Source organism: Physeter macrocephalus, chromosome 11 (assembly GCF_002837175.3).
Source record: "Physeter macrocephalus isolate SW-GA chromosome 11, ASM283717v5, whole genome shotgun sequence".
NCBI classification, from domain to species: Eukaryota; Metazoa; Chordata; class Mammalia; order Artiodactyla; family Physeteridae; genus Physeter; species Physeter macrocephalus.
Window position 1 is genome coordinate 148,157,793 of NC_041224.1, and position 23,826 is coordinate 148,181,618.

At 39.8% G+C, this 23,826-nt stretch overlaps 1 protein-coding gene across 4 annotated transcripts; it reads left to right on the top strand.

The window, feature by feature from the left end:
• The first annotated feature begins 452 nt into the window (after positions 1-452).
• On the top strand, positions 453-23,826 carry GARIN2 (golgi associated RAB2 interactor family member 2). 4 transcript variants are annotated; one of them, XM_028496103.2, is made up of 7 exons: positions 453-466; positions 3,876-4,051; positions 6,826-7,025; positions 7,719-8,253; positions 11,118-11,365; positions 17,869-17,897; positions 18,131-18,751. In XM_028496103.2, the coding sequence occupies exons 2-7, from the start codon at positions 3,893-3,895 to the stop codon at positions 18,154-18,156; spliced, it is 1,197 nt and encodes a 398-aa protein (XP_028351904.1). In that variant the 5' UTR covers positions 453-466; positions 3,876-3,892; the 3' UTR covers positions 18,157-18,751. The 4 variants fall into 4 exon arrangements, 3 of the variants coding, with proteins under 3 accessions (XP_028351904.1, XP_028351905.1, XP_054944517.1); XR_003682048.2 differs by lacking the exon at positions 453-466 and adding an exon at positions 23,709-23,826 and having other exon boundaries at positions 3,795-4,051; positions 18,131-18,266; XM_028496104.1 differs by lacking the exons at positions 453-466; positions 18,131-18,751 and adding an exon at positions 23,709-23,826 and having other exon boundaries at positions 3,795-4,051.

Genomic DNA, 23,826 nt, shown 5'->3' on the forward strand with positions numbered 1-23,826 from the left:
GAGATCGAACCCATGCCCCCTGCAGCGGTAGCGCAGAGTCATAACCACTGGACCGCCAGGGAAGTCCCTAGAGGAACTCCTTTTAAGGCATGATCCTCATGTAGTAAATGAAAGTAAGGATTAGTATTGAAATTTTCTTCCTTTGTACACTTTATTTTCCATTTCTTGTCTCCTTCACAGAAGACTTCATCATGAAAAGGAGGAAGCCCAAAATGAAGTGAGTTAAAAACTTTGTCTCCGAGAGGATTGTGGCTTGTCCCTGAGTTGAGGTAAGAGGTGATGGTGCATATGGGGGTGGGGGGACCACGTAGAGCTACACTGCCACATGCTCCCTCACCCTTGGTCTCTCTCTCCCTTCCCTTTCTACTTACTCCTCTTTCCAGGCTTTTTCTTCTTTCCTCTTCTGGGAATGATGCTGTACTAAAGACATTGCTTACAGGGATCAGCTTTTCTAGACCTCAAGCAGGTACACGTGAACTGATAGTAGAGCGTCTGGGCTGATAGGGACAAAAGTGTAAGCAATCACAGCTGTTCTGGGAAGTGAAGGGTGAATAGTTGCTGTGATATTGCTGGTAACCTTGAACCAAAAGGCTGCTGACCTTTGCTTTCCTTCCTCCGTCATACCTTGCTCTCATCTAAAAATGCACCTTTCTTGTGATTTCTTGTCAGATTCTAGGAGATCCCCATATATTTAGGCCCCAAAGAATCCAGTTGATGTTTTCAGCACTTGCTGTGTCCTCTGATTCTCTAAGGCAGCTTCATTGTTTCTCAACCACTCAGCGATGATAAAATAAATGCCTTGTCCTGCTGGATGTCATGGAGGAGAGAAAACCTAGATGGCAATGGGCCATTATGTACCTTTTTCCTACCATCCTATCACTGTGAGGATTCTCTCATTGCTATTGCAAAGCTCTCTCCTTGGAATCCTGAAGTGGCTAAATACAGCCTTTTGCACTGATGGCCAAACACTCAGAACTCATCCATCTCCCCTCCTCCATGCTCTCGTCTATACCAGCAGTCCTCAGCCTTTCTGGCACCAGGGACCGGTTTCATGGAAGACAATTTTTCCATGGACTGGGGGTGGGGAACGTTTTCAGGATGATTCAAGCATATTACATTTATTGTGCACTTTATTTCTATTATTCTTACATTGTAATATATAATGAAATAATTATACAACTCACCGCTGCCACTGATCTGACAGGAGGCGGAGCTCAGGCAATAATGCGAGTAATGGGGAACGTCTGCAAATACAGATGAAGCTTCGCTTGCTCACCAGCCACTCACCTCCTGCTGCGCGGCCTGGTTCCTAACAGGCCACAGACTGGTACCAGTCCACGGCCCAGGAGTTGGGGACCCCTGGTCTATACCTTCTTTTCCTTCCTCTTTCCTTGTATTATTATTCCCATTAAAATTTTTAAACAATCACAAACAGAAATATTGCAAGTACAATACAAAGACTTTTTTTTTTCCTGAAGCTTTCGAGAGTAATTTGCCAAGTTGTTGCCCTATTTTCCCCAAATATAATCAAGGGCATTCTCCTACACAGCCAAAATACAACCATCAAAACCAGGACAGGAGCATTGCCTATTACCACCACCTAATCCCGAGACCCCACTCAGCGTTTGCCAGTTGTCCCAGTAATGGCCTGCATGGCCACAGGATCCAGTTCAGAATCACTGTCATGTCTCTTTAGCCCCCTTCAGTCTGGAACAGCTCTATACTCTTTCTTTGACTTTCATTAGTTTGACATTTTTTTAAGATCACAGGCCAGTTATTTTGTAGAATGTCCCTCAATTTGGATCTGTCTGATGTTTCCTAATAATTAGATTCAGGCCATGCGTCTTTGGGAGGAATATCACAGAATGATTTGTGCATCTCGTTGCATCCTGTAAGGTGGTACACCATTTTAATTTTTCCCATTACTGATAGTGTTCACTCTTCACTTCATCTGAGACGGTGTCTGCCCGGCTTCTTCACTGTAAAGTTACTTTTTCCCCTTGACACTGATAAATATGTTGGTGAGAGGTACTTTGAACTAAATATTCTTCTGTTCCTCATCAAAATTTTAATTTACATAGAGTCTCATGGCCTCCTATTTTATTAGATCAATTCCCCTGCATGGACCAATTACCCATCTCTGCCACCGTCCTCTCTCCCTCTCAGACCCCCTCCTCAGGCTGCTCAGCCCTGATTTCTTACACTGGGCTGCACCCCTTCTCCTGGTAATAGATACCCTCTTGCCTCCCTTGTGTCCTGAGCTGTGGCTCCTCACTCCCTCCATTACAGAGTCCTGCCTCCCTTTGTCCCAGCTAATGGATTTAGGACTAAATTATTCAGGAAGGGAAGAGAACAGGAAGAAGGAGAAGGCACCTTCTGTTGTCTCTGGTTCACCCTCCTTTTCCTTTTTCCCATACGTCCTGACCTATCCTGACCCCTCGCACCCTTGCCGATTCTCACATCCATCTTTCCAAGCACTTAGGGCAGGACTGAACCTTAGGCCATGGCATAAGCTCGTCTAGTCAGACTATGAGGTTCTGATTCCTGGTGTGGGGACTTATAAGCTGTGTGGCCTCGGGTAAGTTACTTTCCCTCTCCAAGCCTCATGGTGTATAAAATGAGCATCTTAAAAATGCTACTTCATAGTGCTTTTAGAATCAAATGAGACAGTGCATGTAAAGCTATTATTGCCTGCCACAAAGCAAGAACTAAATACATTTTGTTGATTATTATTTTCCATCCTCTCTGTTTCAGCTGATTGTTGTTGCTTTATCTCTTTCTCTTTTTTTTCCTGAATGATCTCTTTTGTCTCATTCTTTTTACATTTTGGCTCCTCTGGACTATTTCACTTTCTCTTGAGTCATTTCACTTTCCCTATGTTCATGTGTAAGATGCGCTGAAGGGGGGCATTGCGTTGTCACCATCAGAAGGTCTGATGAGAATTCCCAGAGTCACACGCTCATGGGATAGCAGGCAGCGGTGGTCTCTGTGTCCCAGGCCCTGGCTGGGACAGAGATGGGGCATGTTCACTGCTACCCTCTAGCTTGGCTAGGGGAAGGAAAAAAAGGATCTCTGAGAAAGGACTGAAGTGGAAATAAGCATTCAGGACTTACTGCTTGCCAATTAAGGACGCTTCCTCTAACTGGCGTGGAGTTTGTGAAGAAGGAAGAGTGATCTTTTGAAGGTTTGAACAGAATCGCATTCTAGGGCCTGTTCCTTTCTTAGAATTCTGTGATTTCTGGTAGATGAAAGGTGAAATCCAATGATGTAGAGCCATTGGTGTCTACTGAAGCAGTTTCTGAAGAGAGAGCCAGAGCGAGAGCAGGAGATGTACAGCTGTCAGTGACTAGTTAGATACCCACTGTTCACTAAGCCTCGGTCATGGGTGAATGGTCAGGAAGAGATGGTCTCAGGTTAGTATGGTTAGTATGGTATACCCTACTTACAGAAAAGGACTTTAGGCCTGTGCATGCTGGGAAGGATAGAGGTACCATTAATTAGGAAGATGGAAAATAATGGTTTGGGGAGGGGGGATGTATGCTGAGAGGCCTCCCCTAACCACCCTAACTAATTTCTGTTGCCAGCCCCACACCCCAGACACTTTTTATCACATGGATCTGATCCAGAGTCTTTGTAGCCCTTATCATCCAACATCTTCTTGCTTACTCGCTGATTCCCCAGAGACTGTAACCTGCGTGAGGGCAGGCATCTTATTGGTCTTATTCACATGGATCTCCAGCACCCATCACAGTCCCTGGAATGTCATAGATGTTGATAAAATTTGTTGAATTAGTGGATACGTGAGGCAACTTAATTATCATATTAGATTTTCTCTGTCTCTGTTCATTGTATTTCCATTTCTTCAACTTTCTGAGGTTTATACATAAGCACAATGAAGAAGAATAACAGGAAGTCTACTACGAGGATCGACGAGCAAGATGACATCTGTGTCCCAGACTCCAAGGATCCAGGAGAGCTTCAAAATATGTTGGATGAAGGAGAGTATGCCCCTTTTGTATCTCCTCCCATATTAGAGAGCAATTTTATCCAGGTAAATAATAATTGAGCCCTGAATTAAGTTCCAATAACTTTGGTAATTAATTTTCTCAAAGACAACAGAAAAGGTTGGAAAAATTGTTTTAACGTGGCAAGGGAATGAGTGATACAATTAAAGGGAACAGTTTGGGAACTTCAAACAACCTAAAATAATTATAATGTAAAAGGAAAATTCATTTCAAATTTTCCCAACAAATTCTTACCTAGAAATTCTGTCCCAAGTCTTCTGAAATTTTCATTCTGTCGTCATCTCCCCAAAACTACACAAAGAGATTATAGTCATTTTTAGAATATTCTGCCACAGGAAAGCACTCAGATAACTCCTTAACTTAGGAGACATTTTAAAGAATAATATCTATGACACAACTAGGGATTAAAATGCATTTTGGTTCTTAGTTCTGAAGGTAAAATATAATTGTCAAATTGTGTCAGGGAGAAAAGTTTCCTTCTCCTAAATATGTACCTATATTATGAATGAAACTACACTTCAATGCATTTGAGAGCAGTTCTAACTTTCCTCTAAACATTCAACATTAAATTATTCAGACAGGGGCTTCCCTGGCGGTCCAGTGGTTAAGACTCTGCGCTTCCGCTGCAGCGAGGTGCAGGTTCGATTACTGGTTGGGGAAGTTCCGCACGCTGTGAGGTATGGCCAAAGGGGGGGAAAAAATTCAGACAAAGAAACAGGGAAATGGGTTAAATGGTGTGGGCCATACCCTTAAACTTCATGGAAATGTCACAACCAAGTCTAACGTGAAACACGCCCATTTAAGCAGCCCCTCGGCTGATTCTACAAAGGAGTGACAGGAACAACAACATACACACATTCTCTGCACTGATGGGAGACCTCCTCACTTCCGGACACCATAGGAGGGAGGTGATGCCTCGAAGAACACTAATGTTTAAGTTATTCCCCAGAACGCATGTGATGCCGTGATTTGATGTTCTTTACCTTCTGTGTGCTTCTTTCCTACGAATAATCTTTTTATTTTATTTTTCACACTTCTGCACCTTTTTCAAATAACCATTTTCAAGTTCTAATGACCACTGGGAGAGGCAGTCAGCATTCTATAAATCAGACAAGGCCCCATGTCTGGATACGTTATTCCCTTTAACACACACAACCTCTTGTGGTCGGTATGTCTCTGGCAGCAAGTCACCAAGGTTCCTGACTCAACTGTGAGCGAAAAAGAACAACAATTATCTCAAGTAGAGTGAAAGAACCACAGGACATCAACTCACTCATGGGAGTCATCAGGGACCCGGCTTGTCTCTTTTTGTTCTGTCACCCTCAAATTCACTCCCTTCGGGATATCACATGCAAACAGGACATGACAGCTGCCAGCAACAGAAGGGATGTGTCTCATCCTTGAACTGTCTGTGAGGGCTGAGAACCCTTTCCCAGAGCCTCCAGGAGGCCCCCAGTAGTGTCTCATTGGCCAGGGCCTGCTGAGAGCAATCACTGGCCAGGGGATGGAATGGATCACCATGACCAGTTTAGGTGGATCAGGATTTAGCTCCTCAGCTGGGGCAGCATCCCTGAGGGGTAGATACTGGACAAAACCAGAATTCCATTAATCCGGAAGAATAGGAGCATGGCTTTGGGTAGGTAATCAATAGTGTAGGCTACAATCTCTTTCTAAATATATTTGCTTTTAAGTCATTTATTTTTTTTTGAAGCAGTTAATGTACAGCTGAGAAACCAAGTGTTTCCCCTCTCTGGCTTCCTTCACATCCCTGTCTACCCACTTTCCAGTCTCGTCCTCTTCCAACTGGCAGAGATTCTCAGCCAGTCTATGTCCCACATTGTTCAGGTGTCAGCTAGAGGTCCCTTCCTCAGGGGAGGATTTTCTGACCCTATGGTGAGGGTGTGCTGGAGCTGGCCGATTGGTAAGTGTTCAGGAAGTTTACAAGTCGTTATTAAACACAGCCATCATTAAGAATTAAATTGTATAAACTTATAAATAAAACTATTCAAAACAAAGGCAACAAGGGATTTCCCTGGTGGTCCAGTGGGTAAGACTCTGCACTCCCAATGCAGGGGGCCTGGGTTTGATCCCTGGTCAGGGAACTAGATCCCACATACATGCTGCAACTAAGAGTCTGCATGCTGCAACTAAGAAGTCCACATGCTGTGACCAAGAGCCCGCGTGCCGCAACTAAGACCCGGTGCAGCAGAAATAAATAAATAAGTGAATGTTTTTTAAAAGTACCCCCCCAAAAAAGGCAACAAATACTCAAAACTCATCATTCCTATTATATTACTACATTTTACTATTATCTGGAGGTTATGGATACAAGAGTTTGACTTCTGGGAGAATCAATTGGTTGTATGGATTTAACATAAAGAGTATGGTATATCATTGTCTGTAAATTGTGTGCTACTCATCTTTTATACCAGTGAAATTGATAATAAACATATGAGTATCTTCCAAGAGACAGTGGTTACACACTTATCAGCACACCACTGCCTTCTTCCTCCCAAGTCAAGTTTTCTGTGATGTGCTCCACAGCACAGCACCCTGTGCTGACTATACTCAGTAACACTTATAACAACACTTAGTGACATACTTGTTTAATGTTCGCCTTCCCCAGTGGACCCCACAGGTCAGAGACTGTGTCTGTCTGTTCTCTGTGATATCTGTAAGAATTCACATGAACAAAGGCATCATGGTTCATTTCTTCTTTATTCCTACACTGCTTGGGTAAACGAGGTTGTCAGGGCCACACACTTTAACAGAAAACTCCTCTTCCTGTTCTCTGCCTCAGGTCAACAGGAGAGGTGAATCCATTTACCTTCATAACCGAGCCAACTGGGTGACTGTAGGCATCTGCTCTTTCAGTCCCACCCTCAAGACCCCCAATGTGATACTGTTGGCACATCTGACACCGGCCGCCCAGAAAGATTCAGAACCCCTTTTTAAAAGTCTTCTGACATCTCCTTCTCCAGAGAATCTGGTGCTCACCAGGTGAGTTACAAAGGGAAGAGGTTAAAGACATCTCAGAAAACATGCTTTACCCCTGAGGAGCTGAGAATAGAAACACAGATGACAAATGGTCCAAGGGAGCATCTCATTTGTGCTCCCTGCTGCAGATGAGAGAGTCACATCCTTAAAGTCCAGGGAGATAGTTTGACAACCTGGAGGTCAAACAGGCCATTTACTTTTCAAAAATTAAACCTAAGTAACAGGAACTAAAGGCTCATAATAAAATGCCTCTCTAGAACATTCCCCCCACCCTATCCCAACTTCCATCAGAATTAGCTCTGGTCTTGTCTCAAGCCACCAACTTGCTGTAGGACCCACAGCAAATCACTAACTTCTCTCAGTCTCAACCTTGCAGGATTAACTAAATGGGACAACTTCTCCTAAATAAATAATAATTATTTGATATTTTAGTTCATTAGAGTCTTAGTATGATTCAGGCAAGGATCCTGATTACATGTACTAAAAATCAAAGTTTTGACCCTCAAAAGCTAAGAACCAGACCTGGGAACATATGTCCACAAGAAGGTCCTACCCCATCCCATGCCTGCCCCTCCCCAGGCCTGTCAGAGAGACACGCCTGTTGTCCTGAGTCTCATGCCACAAACTGCTATAAAAGGGAAGTCCTCATGATAGTTTCCAATCAGGCCTCCAGATGATATTTGCATTTGTCTGCAGGTTTCTCCCTCTGCAGTTTGTGACTCTTTCTGTGCATGATGCTGAGAATATGCGCATCAAAGTAAAGCTGGTGAGTGGCCAAGCCTACTACCTACAGCTCTGTGCCCCTGCATGCAAACAAGACACCCTATTCTGTCAGTGGGTGAAACTCATCTCCCTCTTGAATGAGGAGAAAGCCAAAGCTTCCAAAGTGTCGGAAGACTCCAGCCTCTCAGAAATAACAAACAGCACAGACATCACAGGGTCAGTGGACATCATGGATATGGCAGCCTTCACAGCTGTACAGACCCCATACCTGTACACATGTTCAGACCCCATCAATGACATAGAAAGCACTGATTTCTCGGAATTCACGGACATCACTGCTGTCACCGATGTCACGGATATTCCAGAAAATGAGGTCACCGAGGCCCCAGATATAAGAATTGTCACAGAAGTCACAGAAGTCACAGACATCTGCAATGTCACAGTGGGCTCAGGGGTCACAGTGGTGTTTGAAAATGATGACATACTCAGGGCCAAGCGGGAGGAAAAGGTATGTGACATGGAAGACTTTCATTCTCTAATAATCACTCTCTTTCACCTTCTTTGGTAAGCTACCTGACATCGATTATCAAAATGCTATGGAACTTACTCTGAGTAACCTAATATTAATAATGAGTTCTGATACCTGAACCCTGGTGTAAAAGAGTTGTAAGATGTTCCCTGAAACAGGCAGTGAACATCCATACCATACAACTTAACCCTGTATCAGAAAGCTATGGTGGGATAGAAGGAACTTTGGTATCAGAGTCAGAAGCCCTGGGTTGGAATTTTGCCCTGCTGCATATTAGTTTGGCCAAGTCACTGAACCTGCATGAGTCTGTTTCCTCATCTCTCAAATGAGGATATTAATATCATGCAAGGGTTATATTAAGGTTTAAATGTACACAAAATTATGAAGTATACTGAAGGATGGGGTGAAATTTCAATACGAAGTGAAGGTGGAAATAAGAAAATAAAATACCCAAGTGAGCATCTTTAGAAAGGGCCAGAAAGTGGAAAAACACAGAGACACATCTGAGAATAAATCAGTTTGGCTGGAGCATAATATATGTGGAAAATATTAGGATATAGGATGGAAAGTTGCTTGCAAACCTTGAATGCCAAAATAAGAAGTGTAGACTCAGTACCTGGGCAAACCTTAGCCACAAAATCTCTATATGTAAGGGAGTGAAGGAGCTGTGTTTTTAAAAGATTAATCTGATGGAAGGATGGATTGCAGGTAAAGAGATCAGTGTGTAGACTGCTGCTGAGAAACCTTCGTGGGGCCCACAACAGAAAAATGGCAGAGGGCAAAGATGGACATTTCCAGAAGAAGAAAACGCTAGCTAATGAATTTAGTGGAAAAGTTTTACCTCACTAGTAATCAAAGAAATGCAAACTTGAAAAAAATTTCACCTATAAAACTGTTAATTAAAAGAATAAAAATAGTCAGTGTTAGTAAAGGTGGGGTCACCTTGGAATTTGTAAAGATGCATGGTAGGGTGAGAATTGGAACAAACTTTCTTGAAATCATTATGAGTCAAGAACCTAGAAATGTTGATACCCTTTGACTCAGTGATTCCACTTTTAAGAATCTTTCTTAAGGAGTTAATCATCAGTAGGAATGAGGATTTAGCTATAAAGATGTTAATCATACCACATCTATACCATGTTTATAAAAATGAAATAATGAAAATACGGAAGTAAACTAAACACCCACCACAGACAAATGGCTAAATGAATTTAAATCCACAAAGGTCAGGTGCCATGTTTATCTCATTCAGGAGCAACCACAGTGACTGGCAAGATCATAGTCACTCAGGAAATATTTGTTAAACGAATGACTACTCTGTAGCTGTTAAAATTGTTGGAGAATTTTTCTTTACTTGGAAAAATGTTTATGATGTAAACCTGAGTGAAAAACGAAGTAAAGAATATGATCCTTATTACATAAAAATGCATGTACACACACAGACAATAGGAGGGGGAAAAGTCATATTGTTAATAGTAGTTTATTTCTAGATTGCAAGTTTATAAGCAATTGATGTTTTCTTCTTTATATATTTCTGAATTTTCTGTTTCCTACAATAAAAATAATTTTTAATTAGAAAAATTCAAGTAGCTTTACACAGTTTTTAATAACATGGGGAAATTTTTATAATAAATCACTAAGTGAAAAATGTGGGATATGACCACAAAGCAGACACATTCAAAATAAATAAATGGACAGAAAGATCGGAATGAAATGTGTCATGGTAGTTATTTCTGGCCTGTGGTATCAAGCAAGCAATAATTTTCTTCCTCTAACTTTATAGCTCTTAGGATTTTCTAAATATTCTATGATAGATATACATTACTTTTGTTGTCAGAAAAAAATGTTTTCGCTTTAAAGAAGATAATTGCATTATTTTCAAGGAACAGCTGTAGAGGTGATGGACTACACAATGACAAAGGGAGGAAGAAGGTGCAGATGTGAAGGACATCAGAGAGGCAGAGTCTTTTTTTAAAGATTTATTATTTATTTATTTTAATTTTTGGCTGCATAGGGTCTTAGTTGCGGTATGCGGGATCTTTCATTGCCGAGCATGGGCTTCTCTCTGGTTGTGGTGCGCGGGCTTCAGAGCTCATGGGCTCCGTAGTTTGCGGCACGCGGGCTCTCTTGTTGAGGCGCGCAGGTTTAGTTGCCCCGCGGCATGAGGGATCTCAGTTCCCTGACCAGGGATCGAACCCGCGTCCCCTGCATTGGAAGGCAGATTCTTTACCACTGGACAACCAGGGAAGTCCCAGAGAGACAGAGTCCTTAAGACCGGCTGACCTATTGCTCTGAGGCCTGAGAGAGATTCCAAGGAAGGCGGGGAGCGACAGAAGTGGTGTATTAACAGAAACCAGGACATTAGAACGGGAGATATTTTAGGGTACAAAGTTTTCGATTCTAAGTCTTTTGAAAAACAAACTCTTTAGTATTACTAGGAACCTCCAACTGCTGTCACCTATTAGATGCTCTTAAATCAAGAGCAACCTTGAATTGGGGAGCAGGCGTCAAGGCATTTCTAGAAAACCTTCCTTTCCTGCCAATTCAGGGAGAGGAAGTCCTGCAATTGAGTCCTAATTTTCTTGTGTGAGGTGACATTGGTGTACCTGACCACATGAGTTTTAGCACGTGCTGTGTCAGGTCCCCATGCTGCCCTCCTCCAGTGCCCACCTGGGCTCTTCTCAATGGCTGTGCAATACCAAGCCTCACACCCCTCATCATTGTGCCTGTGTACTTGAGGCCACTCAGTAAATATAGATGAAATGATTACTGCTCCTTAAATAATCTGCTTCTGTAAGATGCTCTTCTGCTCCCTGATTTGCTGCTGCTTGTTATTTTCAAAGGAAAAACAGGAAAATATTCTGAAGGCTGGTTGTCTACAAGATACAAAAGTTAAGAATGAGTTTAGAGAATCCTCAAAACATGTCACCATCTCAAACCTAATGCTGACTTTTGAAGGTGAAAGATGTTTTCAAACTACCTTGACTCCAGAAGAAGGTGAGACAAATAAATCCAAAGAGATGAGTGATAGACCCTCTGAAATGAGGACAACAGACTCTAAAAGCACGGCTCTCAAGGCTGAAGAATCCAGGTATGTGAGGCAGGGAAATGCCAAGTGATGCTAAGATGTGAAGTATGTAAATAAGTGCATGCTTTCAAGTCCCTGCAACTAGGGCATTGTTCGCTGAAGATTCTCAGACATAACATACAATGTAATTGAATGATAACATAATCAACTCAATTATCCACATTTGGTTCAACTTTGTCTAATTTTTATTTTCACACCAACTTCTCACACCATTCAGTTGGCATTCTGGGCTATCTGCCTGGTGTCAGTGGTGTGTGCTGAAGGAAACAACAGAATCATGATGTCCACATTTTGGAGTTAGAAGCTAGAGTAATTACGGGAATTTTTGTCTTTACACTTCTCTGTATTTTCTTCTCTACATATCCCTTACCCTTTTCTACATTTCCAATGAATAACTTAATAATCTGAAAAACTATTTTTATAATTGTAATACCCAATTGCAAGATGAATGTGAGAGACACTGTGGTATTATAAAGATAAAAATTAATATGATCATTCTGGAATAACAGCTAATGAGAAACCAGAGAAAAATATAGAGATCTAAATGCTTTATTAGCAAGAATGAAAATGAGGAATGTCATGAATTATGTCTAAGTTCTTTTTAAATATAAAAAGGAACAGGGGAAAACAGGGAAACACTTTTTAAAAGTTTGATTCATTTATTCAATAATATTTACTGAGCACCTTCTATGTGCTAGAGACTGGAAATACAGCAGTGAAAACAAGTCACGGAGTGTTTCATTCTAGTGGAGGGTATAGATAATAATCAAATGAAGTATATTATGCCAGCTGGAATGTGCTGTGAGAAAACAAAAAGTAACAGAAGGATTTGAGGAGGGAGTAGGGATATTTTATATAAGTGGTCAGGAACTGCTTCTCTGAGGAATGGCAGAGATCTGAAGGAAGGGTGGAGCTCCGAGGGAATAGAATTCCAAGCTGACTGACTGCATAACAATTATAAATGGGACATGTTAGGTGGTCAGTAAATGATCATTATTGTCACTATTACTTCATTTCCAACAGTGTAGATAAAAGAAAGTTGGCTATTCTGTCAAAACAAAAACAAAAAACAAAATATCTTAATTGACTGAGGGTTAAGTGTTCAAAACTGGCTTTCTTCTTAACCTTCTTTCCCAGCTAAGAAGGGGTCCAGGGAAGGAAAGGAATATGGATGATCCTTAGAGGATTCCTAAGCCTTGAAGTCAGAGTAACATTTGCTTTTGCTCCTGGGCAGCCACATTTCTCACAATTCCAGGGCCTCTAGATCCAAGTGCCAATACATTCAACGTGTTGGTGGATCTTGATTATAATTTCAATACTTTTGGTTGTATGCTTAAGCAAAGCATCGTGTCCTATCTAGGGTTTCTATACCAGTGGTTCTTAATGTGTGGCTGGTCAGCAGCATCACCTGGGAGCCAGTTAATGATGTAAATTCTCAGGCCCACCACACCCTGCTGAATCATATACTCCGGGATGGTCTCAGCATTTTGTGTTGTAATAGGCCTCCCAGTGGTTCAAATGTACAAACAGGTTTGAGAACTGTTGCCTTATGAGAAGCCAGTCCTAGGTACAAAGCAGGGCTGAGCAAGGCTTGTGAGGGCTTCTCCTGAGGCCCCAGAGCCAAAATGAGGATTCCCCTTCATAGCCATAGGAAGAACAATCAGCTCAAACTCAAGGGAGGCTTCTTCAGAAATTTTTCCTATATGACCAAGAGCTTTGAAGCTTGGATTAAAAAATATATTAAAAATCAATTCATATAGATAACTAATGAGAACCTGTTGTATAGCACAGGGAGCTCTACTCAATGCTCTGTGGTGGACCTAAATGGGAAGGAAATCCAAAAAAGAGGGGATATATGTGTACATATAGCTGATTCACTTTGCTGTACGGCAGAAACTAACACAACATTGTAAATAAACTATACCCCAATAAAAAAAAATCAATTCATGACTTTTTCTTGTCTGATTGCCATAGCTAGGACTTCCAAAACTATGTTGAATAAAAGTGGTGAGAGTGGACATCCTTGTCTTATTCCTGATCTTAGAGGAAATGCTTTCAGTTTTTCACCATTGACATGATATTCGCTATGGGTTTGTCATACATGGCCTTTATTATGTTGAGGTAGGTTCCCTCTATGCCCACTTTCTGGAGAGTTTCTATCATAAATGGGTGTTGAATTTTGTCAAAAGCTTTTTCTGCATCTATTGAGATGATCGTATGGCTTTTATTCTTCAATTCGTTGATGTGGTGTATCACACTGATTGATTTGCAAATATTGAAAAAATCCTTGCATCCCTGGGATAAATCCCACTTGATCATGGTGTATGATACTTTTTTTTTTTTTTGCGGTACGCGGGCCTCTCACTGTTGTGGCCTCTCCCGTTGCGGAGCACAGGCTCCGGACGCGCAGGCCCAGCGGCCATGGCTCACGGGCCCAGCCACTCCACGGCATGTGGGATCTTCCCGGACTGGGGCACGAACCCGTGTCCCTTGCATCGGCAGGCAGACTCTCAACCACTGCGCCACCAGGGAAGCCCTGATCCTTTTAATGTATTGCTGGATTTGGTTAGCTGGTATTTTGTTGAGGATGTTTTCATCTAAGTTCATCAGTGATATTGGCCTGTAATTTTCTTTTTTTGTGGTATCTTTGTCTGGTTTTGGTATCAGGGTGATGGTGGCCACATAGACTGAGTTTGTAGGTGTTCCTTCCTCTGCAATTTTTTGGAATAGCTTCAGAGGATAGGTGTTAACTCTTCTCTAAATGTTTGATAGAATTCAGCTGTGAAGCCATCTGGTCCTGGACTTTTGCTTGTTGGGAGTTTTTAAATCACAGATTCAATTTCAATACTTGTGTTTGGTCTGTTCATATTTTCTATTTCTTCCTGGTTCAGTCTTGGGAGATTGTACCTCTCTAAGAATCTGTCCATTTCTTCTAGGTTGTCCATTTTGGGGGCATATAGTTGCTTGTAGTAGTCTCTTATGATCCTTTGTATTTCTGTGGTGTCAGCTGTAACTTCTTCTTTTTCATTTAGCCTGGCTAAAGGTTTATCAATTTTGTTTATCCTTTCAAAGAACCAGCTTTTAGTTCATTGATCTTTTCTATTGTTTTCTTCATCTCTATTTCATTTGTTTCTGCTCTGATCTTTATGATTTCTTTCCTTCTACTAACTTTGGATTTTGTTTGTTCTTTCTCTAGTTGCTTTAGGTGTAAAGTTAGGTTGTTTATTTGAGATTTTTCTTGTTTCCTGAAGTAAGATTGTATTGATATAAACTTCCCTCTTGGAACTGCATTTGCTGCGTCCAACAGGTTTTGGATCGTCGTATTTTCATTTTCATTTGTTTCTAGGTATTTTTTTTTTTAATTTCTTCAGTGATCCGTTGGTTATTTAGTAGCATATTGTTTAGCCTCCATGTATTTGTGGGTTTTTGCAGTTTTTTTCTTGTAGTTGATTTCTTAAGCTCATAGCATTGTAGTAGGAAAAGATGCTTGATATGATTTCAATTTTCTTAAGTTCACTGAGGCTTGTTTCATGGCCCATCATGTGATCTATCCTGGAGAATGTTCCATATGCACTTAAAAAGAATGTGTATTCTGCTGCTTTCAGATGGAATGCTTTTACTTATTTATTTATTTTCCGGATGGAAGAAACTTTCTTGCTTCAGATTGAGGGTGGAGAAGTAGCTGAAATAGAGAAATTTCCTTCAGAACACTGATCTATTATTTCTTGATGGTGACCACTGAGTTCTTTCAGTGGAACTAAATAATGCCCAGGAGGACTACTGGAAGTCTGATGTGTTAGAGGAGAAAGAAGGAAGGGAGATTTAAAAAGTAATCAATCATCTGTCAGAAGTAGTGAGAGAAAAACAAAGAATGTAAGAGGCAAAGGTATAGAAGCAGGTGCCACTCAATAGAAAATATATATTTTGCTGTGTATGAGTATGACTTTCATAGAAAAGCATAAGATTTCTAAAAAACAAAGGAGATAAAAATGAATCCATCCAACCTAGCAATTTGTCCTAAATAATAATTAATCAGGTCTGATCATTCTGACATCTTCCTTCTGCTTTATTTCATTCATTATGTCTCAAATTCTGTCCCGCCCTTGTCTAAGGCTTCAGAAGCACACGATTCAAAATCTAACAAGGTTAACTGTTTAAATCATTTCAACTTCTTTCCTTGCCCTTTTGCAAATAATAGATGCCCTGAAGCACTGGATTAAATTTTAATGCCTTAAAAAAAATAATTAGTAAATTTTTTTAAAGTACAGTTTTAGATTTACGGAATAATTGAGCAGATAGTACATACGGCCCCGTATACCCACCCCACTGCCACCTCCTCACCCTCCTCTCATCCTCAGTTTCCCCTATTATTAACACCTGCATTAGTGTGGTACATTTGTTACAATTAATGAACAATATTGATACATTATTATTAACTATAGTCCCTAGTTTAAGGTTCATTCTCTGTGTTGCACAGTTTTGTGGGTTTTGACACATGCATACTGACACATATCCACGTAAAGAACAGTCTCGCTACCCTAAAAATCCTCTGAGCATTAGATAAGCTCTTAGCAGTTTTTTTAAATATTAAAAATTGTAGAGAGAACTTAAGTTTTTAGGTTGAAAAATGATCTGCAGGTGCAAAATTTTGTAAGTCTCACTATTATGATCACTATTAGAAATGAGAAAATGAATGCCTATATAAATAGCAAAAATCTTAGAATTTTAAAGATTGAAAAGGATCTTGGTTAGCAAATCCCAAACTCTTCCAGGCGCTGCCCTTCAGTCTCTCAGCGTCCTGTGTGATCTATCTGCTGACCCTACTGTAGAGAAAGAAAGAAATAGATAAAAACAAAGCAAAAAACAAATTTTGGTTCTGACTAATCTTCTTAAGTCCAATTTAATCAAGCATAAATTATATTTTATTGCCTATTTACATCAGGAACTTAATTACTAGCTAGAGCCTAATTTGAGAATGTTCATTATAAATAAAAGATGTGATAAGATCAAAGAACAGAATGGGATTCACTGATGCTTAATCCTGGGACAACTGCAGGATTAAGTCAGGACACCGTGAGAGTGATAAATAAATTCTAGTATATATTCATTTTTCTTCTCCAAGACCATGGATTTCAGTGACACTTTCTAACTTTATACTTTGGAACAATGGTAAAAAAAAATTAAACAATGACGTCGTTGAATATTTTGCCCTCAGATTCATTGGTCTTTAAAATGTAAATTGAGCAACTTAAATCTAGATGAGTGAAAGACGCTGGAGACTTGTATAATGTCATTTTAGGTGCTTTAGAAGTGAAGGATTTACTTTATAAAGCATTTATATTCCTTCTCATACCTTGGCAATAGTGCTACTGTGACTCTTCCCTTTGTTTGAAAGAGGATAATGGCAGGCTTTATTTTAATTTGCACCTATTTTTTTTTAAAGTACACTTTCTTGATATTTCTCAGTCTCTTGAAAACTTTTATCATTAAACTCAACCTTATTTAAATCACCAGACCTACTTGGTACATGAGTAGTTGTTTGCAAACTTCTCAGAAAATTACTAATTTAACCTTAAGATCCATTGTAGAACCTGAACTGCATGGATTTGCCAGACCTCTTAAATGGATCAGAATTATGTCTTTGCACATTTATCTGGGAAGATATTATCTAAGGATAATTATTCTTCCCAAACCCTTTTACTCAAACAGCAATACTTCCAAAAGAGTCACTGAAATGTAGCCAAGGAACAAAGATTTGGTGAAAATTAACTGACAAGTTTATATTTTAGCATGTCAATGAGGTTACGAAAATAAGTATTTTTTGATATTAATTTTAAAAATCAGGCATGCAGAAAACAAACTTCTTTATCCAAAGACATCTCTGAAAGTGAAATAGCCTGAAAAATTGACAGCTAGTCTCCTATTTTATCCACTAAACCATAAGAAGTGTACTGACTTGGACAAATACTTGGGTATGTTATTCACCTACAAGATTCCCAACAGGGCCATAGAGATTGTGATGAAGAGCTAGCAGAGTAGGCACTGTAACCCCAGTCACCCATCCATTCCAGAATGTACCCCACGTGTCTATGAGAGCCTATATTCCCAACACAGCTGACTCTGTTTACGGAAGCCCCAGAGCAGCAGCAGTTAGCTTCTTTGAGTCTCAACCTCAAATGAATTTTCAGGGGCTCGAGAGGTAGCAGGATAGGGATGGTCACAGCCTCACTGAGTGAGAGGTGATAGTTACAATAAAAATAGGTTATATGTAATTACAAACAACTCACTTTTATAGCTTTTACATGTTGGATAGCTTACATGTTACAAAAATTTAGGTAATTTTACTCTAAGATGTATTATAATGAATAATACCCTTGGCTTGCTAAATATGTTTCATTACTACCTACAAAGTACTTAGAGAATGATTATCTCATACCTAGTAATTCTTTTCTAAGTATTTGTGGTTATACTGGCAAAACTTTGAAATGTGCTATTTATTTTTACAGGAGGAGGAGAACTGATTCAGACACTTCAGGTATGAAACAAATTCCACTACATTTCTTTGTGATCCCTGGTATCAAACAGTCACCTCTGGGTCCTAGAACAGAGTAGTTAAGAACAAAGGAATCCAGCTAGATGTTTTGATGCATTCCCTTTCCTGCCTTTGCTCCATTGTGAGAGTCCTATCCTGCAGAAACTGCCTCAAAGACTATATTCATGCTATCTTTCAAGTGGTAGGCATCACTTTGCTTTTTTCTGTGCCGATAGAGTTCCCTAGTTCCCTGAATGTCTAACTCACTGGGCGTGAACCACTCCCAAGGTTGCTCTGCGGGCAGAACCTGAACATGATACGGCCTTATTCCTGCTGATTTGGAAGGGAATTGATCCACAACTCAATTTCTTGGTAAATCTAAAACCACCTAGCCCCTCTTTTCTTCCTGCTTACGTCTTTGGCTTCTGCTTCGCTGTCAGGTGATACCATTTAATGTTTTTTTCTGGCAGTTTTTTCCTTACATATTTCCATGTCTCGGGATCTTTAACTTGTAACAAGTGTTTGAAGTAGAGGCTGTCGTGTAGGCACCGGTGGAGATTTCTCCCCTTACTTGCTGCTGACCCACTTCTAAGTTACTGTCTAACTTCTGGGGGGTAGAATAGGCCTCAGCTCCAGTCATGCACATAAAACAACATCATGGAAGGAACACAGAAGCACACTTCACTGAATGTAAATGGAGAGGAAAAGAATACCAAAAACACTTGAAGACATTTTTAGTCACTTTTGCAAGAGTCCTACCAAAAAAAAAAAAAAAAAAAAGGCAAATAATTGGTGGGGAGGGCTCAATGGGTAAAGGGGATCAGTGTATGGTGACAGAAGGAAAATAAATTTTTGGTGGGGAGCACATTATAAGATATACAAAAGTAGAAATCTAAAGTTGTACACATGAAATTCATATAATGCTATAAATAAATGTTAGCTCAATAAAATTTTTAAAAAGCAAATGATTATAGGAAAGCTATTTATACAAGCAGGATTTGTCTTTGGGCCTTCCCACTGGAATTTAGTGTCCAAAATACCAGGTGAACTTCACTGTAATGTGGTTTTACCTATATTCCAATCTACAGTATTAAACCTGAAAACAATGTAGGAAAATGCTATCATAGTTTATCAGAAAAATACAAAATTTTCTTCTCAATATATAGAATTTTCATTTATCAATTTCTATCCCAAATTTTATTTCAAAAAGAAATCAAACCTGTAAAAATTCCAGAGATATCCTACACAGGCAAACATTTTCCCCTTATTTTCTAAAGACAAGGATAAATCTAGCAACAGCCTTACCACTAATACATAATTAGTACAGGAGCATATAATTAGTACATTCTTTGTACCTTCTAAAGCACTCCTTATTTTAGCCATGGAAATTTGAAATTAATGTAGGACATTGATACTTTTATTTTCATCTTAAATGTGACTGATTCTTTTACCTGTCTTCTGGCACAAACTCAATTTTGTTCAACTGAACAAGCGTTCATTGCCTATCTATTATATATGAGGCACTGTGACAGGCTCTGGGAGAGATTAAAAATAAATAACGGGACCTATTACCTGGCCTCAAGACATGTGCACAAATAACATAAATAGGAATGTTATAGGCCCTATATGAGAAAAGTGGAGAACTTAGTTTTAGCTCAAGAGAGAAAATCATGAAAGATTCTATGAAGGAGGCAGTCTTTGAGTTAGGAAAGGGGAAACAAGAATATCCTGGATATAAGGAACAGTGTGGGCAAAATCAAAGGGATGAGACAGTGCTGGGCATGTTTAATTTAGGAGTAGTGAGAGAGGCAGCTGGAAAGCAAGGCAGGAGCCAGGTCATGGGGGTTTTAATCCACACTAAGAAGTTTGGAAAGTACTACTTGGTAGGTAAGGAGGAGTCACGGAAAGCCAAGGAAATGACAAAATTAGCATTACATTTTAGGATGAATACTCTGACTGCAGTCTCTAAGAGAAGCTGGAAGAGGCTAGAGGCAGAATGTCATTATAATAGTCTCGGTGAAGGGTACCAAAGTCTTGGCCAGGCAAGAAGCAATGAGCTGAGAACAAGGACATGAACACACAGTCAACAAGCTTTAATGACTAACTACCTGTGCGGACACGAGAAAAAAAGGACTGAGGAGGACAGAGTTTGGGAGGCAACATGACTAGGAGGTAGTGAGTCCATGAAGCAAGCTGGGAAAAGGAAGAAAATCTGGAAGGAAAAGGTGAAGAAATCAGCTATGAAACACTGAACCTAGAATCAAAAGCCCTAGGTTTGAGTTCTAACTGCACTTCCTCTGTTTCATGAACGCATCATTTAACCTCTCTGGGCCTCAGTTTCCTCATCTATCAAATGTGTGTGCATATGGGTGGGGGAATGAGGAGGGCATGACTGGCTGTCTCAAGGCCCTTTCTGCTGCTATGATTTTCTTAGCTCATATTTGTGGTTCTGGTGGCCCATCTATGTAAATTTATCAGGCAGCTTGGAATGGGGCTCTGGAAATCAGGATCTGAGGAAAGATACAGCAAACGTGCAGCAAAATTCCACTCTTGAGCTTGTTAAATCATGAAGAAGGTACAATATACACATTTGGCATGCAGTTTTCACAAAGTATTAATTATTGTCCCTGCTTTGTTTTCTTTCATGTACTTTCTCATTCTTCCCACTTTCCTTTCCTATATCCTCTCACTTTTCCTACTTAGGATTGTACAGTTTTTCAATTTTCCCTCTGATTAGCATTTCTTTCCCCCTTATCACACTCCTCTGAATCACTTCTTTTTTCCCCTTTCACACTCAACACTCTTCACCCCAAGAAAAGCAAAGATTAGTAGAATTTTAATCCCTTGTCCCATTGAATTTAGACTGAATGTAGACAGAAAGTGAGTCTGTAAATGTGGTTTCTATTCTAGGCAGGAGCCAGAATAATAACTGCTCCCACGGCAGTAAAACAAATCACTGTTTTTATTAACCCCATCAGATTTACATTCACACAACTCCTGGGCAGGGCTAGTTGGGGACCATGGTCTACAATTCATCTCTCCAACCTCTCAGTAGTTTGAAAGAATGACACTTTTTCTCCTTTTTGAGTAAGGTTTTGGGTAAAGTAGCACTGCAAATGTACTGTTTTTATGAAAAGCCTACAAGGCAGGGCCCAGGCTAAACCCATCTTCTATGGATCTGGGTCCATCTTTCTCCTTTATTGACTTTCAATTTCTTACCTTTCTAAGCTTTATAATCCTTAACTTTGCTGATTTCTTTACAGTGAGCCCAAACAATAGGCTTATCTATGATCCCGTGGTATTTTTCCAAGATGGAAAGAAATGAGAAAAAGGATAGAGATTCAAGAAATAAGAGAGAGGGAAATCATTTAAGAAATACTGGGAGTGTCCTCCCCTCCCCCACCCATCTTTCTTTTCCACTTTCCTCTTAACTACCGCAAATCAAACCCTTGGAATCCTAAGCAGCCAGGTTCATTCTTTGTTTATGAAACCAGGGCTAAAAAGAGAAAGAGTGGGGGAAACTGTGAAATTTAACAGTGGGCTCCATCGGAAAGAATAAAGACATTTTTGATGAGGAGGTTGGAACATCATTTGAATTTAAGACTCGAATTTAAGTTCTCTCTCCTTCTGTGACTTTTTTCTCTCCTGTTTTTGGCTTTTTTCTTTCCTCCTCACTTCCTCTCTCTCTCTAGTGATCTCTCTTCCACTTTGCCCCACTATTTTCTGGCTCTCTCCTCTCCTGTCAAATCCTCTTCTAATTTCCTCAATCTTGTGCCTCATCTGTCCTCCCTTTCTCAGGGGAATGAATGTGAGGAAAGGAAAGTAAAACAAGAAAAGGCCAATGGAAAAAACAAGTAAGACAACCTAAAGGTAATTTTTACAATTATAAGTCTATAGATAGAAAGGACAGACATGACTTTTTCACAAAAAGCTGTCAATAAACTGAATCTTTTAACATTGAATCTTAATACTTCTATTGTAGTAACAATAGAGGTGGAATGGAATATTGAGATATTGTTGTGGTTTCTGCTCTAGAATCCACCAGGGGTCAAAATGTAACATCAGCACAGGGCAAGAAGGCGCTTCAGGTGAGGCACTGGCAGGAATTACTTGCTACCGCTTTTACAGTGCTTCCTTTCATTCTCATTGCTACCTTCCTCTTTGCTCCCTTATCATACTCTTTCCCAACCTGCTTTCTCAGATTAGCCAACACAGCCAAAGCCTCTTACTTTCATACCAAAATTATACAAATATTCAGAGTCCCTGCAGGGCTGCCATGTACAATTGTGCAGATTGTACACTGCACAGAGTTGGGGGTCCCATTCACATTGTAGTCTCTGTGCAATGAATAACTTGCACAGCTGTATGTGGTAGCATACAGTATTCTAAATTTCTTTGAGAAACTAGCTTTACAGTGAGTTACTTATGAATGAAACTTCTCTCAGTTGCCTCTCCCAATATAGCTAATGCTGTGTGTGTGTTTGTGTGTGTGAGAGACTGTGCATGTGCATGTGTGTGCATATGCACACACATGCGTTTAAGGCTGAATTCACACAATTGAAGGGAAGTTTGGTGAAACAGGGGTGGCTTCAGCAGGAAGCACATGCCCATCTTATCAGGGCTCTGATGATGGAATTGAGGTGCCCACCCTCTTTTCCGCCTTTCTGTCACTCTGCCACCAAAGTCAGTTTAGCATTTGAGCACTGAGTTTATCAACAGGGCCCCACCCAGATGCACACCATGGGCCAGAGATAATGAACCAGAGAAAAACAATGTGGCCAAAAAATAACAAATGTTCACACACCATAATCCCTGGGCCTTCACATACTCTCCTTAGTCTGTGCTGTTCTTTTGTCACTTCTTTTCTTAATGGTGTATTAAGAGCATACGCTGTTAAGTATGCTCTTAACAGCGTTCTATGGTGGTGGACAGTGAAGGGATGGCACTCAGGGTGATATGCTGATTCCTACACCCACCTAGGGAGAGTCCCAAGCCCAGCTATTTCTCAATATATTATAGCATTTAGAGAGAGAAGTTCCTTTAAAAAGCTAACCCAATATTCTACAGTGATTTCATCCTTTGATTGATATATTCTATAACATGAAATTTCAAATATTGTGGTCTCATTAAGAGAGATCTGCGAATGCAAAGAAGGGCAAAAATGATGATATACATAACATATTTAAATCTTGACTTCAGAAATTTAATAAGTGGCTCCCAAATATTTAAATTGTGAATCGCTAATATATGGGAGAAGGTAGATGATTTTTTTATATGGTGAAAAAAGTTTGCTACTAATAAAGACTTCATATTATTACAACTGAAATAATGTGAAAGTCACTTGGCCCCTTATTTACAATGAGCATAAATTATGTGTATGTAAATCTCACATATATATGACTTATTTCAGGACTCAGTTTAGCACAGATCAAGAATTTGCAAATAATTCAATGACAATATCTATAAGTCTTAAAGAATAAAGGCCCATAATTTTAATCTTGACTTTTTGATTTATTAGATTATTACATGGTAGAAATAACTTTTAAAAACAAAAATTTTAAGAAATTAAGAAGTTCCTTTAATATTGCATCAACTTTTAGATTTAAAGAATGAGATCTTACCTGTCCAAAGGATATTTATTGTTATATTAAGAAGAAATGCTGTATTATAAATGTAATTTTACTTATTTCAATCACTTATTTTACTCATGTTTAGTTATTTTAAGTTTTATACTTAACAGTAATAACTTTAAAAGATTCTGTATTTCAGACTTTTGAATTAATTGAACTGACTCCATCTTTTTTTCTTTGCCAGATAAATACAAACTACTAAACTAAAAAACAAGCACAGCTCAGGAAATAACAATCGAAGGAAGGGAAAACAAAGCAGTGTCTTCCATGTGGCAGAAATAAAGGCTACTACTGATCATTAA